Genomic DNA, 600 nt, shown 5'->3' on the forward strand with positions numbered 1-600 from the left:
ATGCGGGCTGATGCCGGAGGCCGGAGCTATAGGCTTATTGCAGGTAGGCAAAAAGCCTGGCACAGCGAGGCCACGGCTGACTGGAGGACAGGGGGAGAGTGGCCTTGCCCCGATGACAGGGTTCATGGCCACGGCTCTCCGGAGCTGCAGCCGGATCTGCGGCACAGGCCAGAATTCCTCCCTGTGTGCCGCGGGGAGGAGTGAAGCAGCACAGGGTAAACACGGTGCCGGCAGTAAGATCACCTGCACCCGGTGATGTGGGGTACTGGGGCGAGACCTGCCTGGGGCTCCTCCATGCGAAAACATTCAGTTGGGGATAAACCCCCTCTCCATGGAGCCCCGAGCCACCCGCCTTCCATAGCACCTTGGCTGGGAGTGGGATTATCCCGGCTATCACGGGGCTGTTTGTTCACCAGCTCCATTTCCTGGGCGCCAGGGCTGGTGCTGCCAAGAACAACAAGCCGAAGAGTTATTACGGTGCAATTAAGGCACACTCATCCTCAGCATCCACCTTCTATCCCTGCAGGACACGGAGCCATGAAGCTGAACGAGCGGAGCTTGGCCTTTTATGCTACCTGTGACTCCCCGGCTGACAATGCC

General features: G+C 60.3%; 1 protein-coding gene across 1 annotated transcript in view; it reads left to right on the forward strand.

Moving 5' to 3' along the window:
- Positions 1 to 537: 537 nt before the first annotated feature.
- Positions 538 to 600, forward strand: part of FAM109A (family with sequence similarity 109, member A) — a gene marked incomplete at its 3' end in the record, with an annotated part of 728 nt that continues 665 nt past the window's right edge. The window contains exon 1 of the mRNA XM_010009542.1: positions 538 to 597. Within this exon, the coding sequence (XP_010007844.1) occupies positions 538 to 597 (60 nt within the window). The remainder of the gene's footprint in view (positions 598 to 600) is intronic.

This window comes from Nestor notabilis, unplaced genomic scaffold (assembly GCF_000696875.1).
Source record: "Nestor notabilis isolate BGI_N333 unplaced genomic scaffold, ASM69687v1 scaffold19232, whole genome shotgun sequence".
Classification (NCBI taxonomy): domain Eukaryota; kingdom Metazoa; phylum Chordata; class Aves; order Psittaciformes; family Psittacidae; genus Nestor; species Nestor notabilis.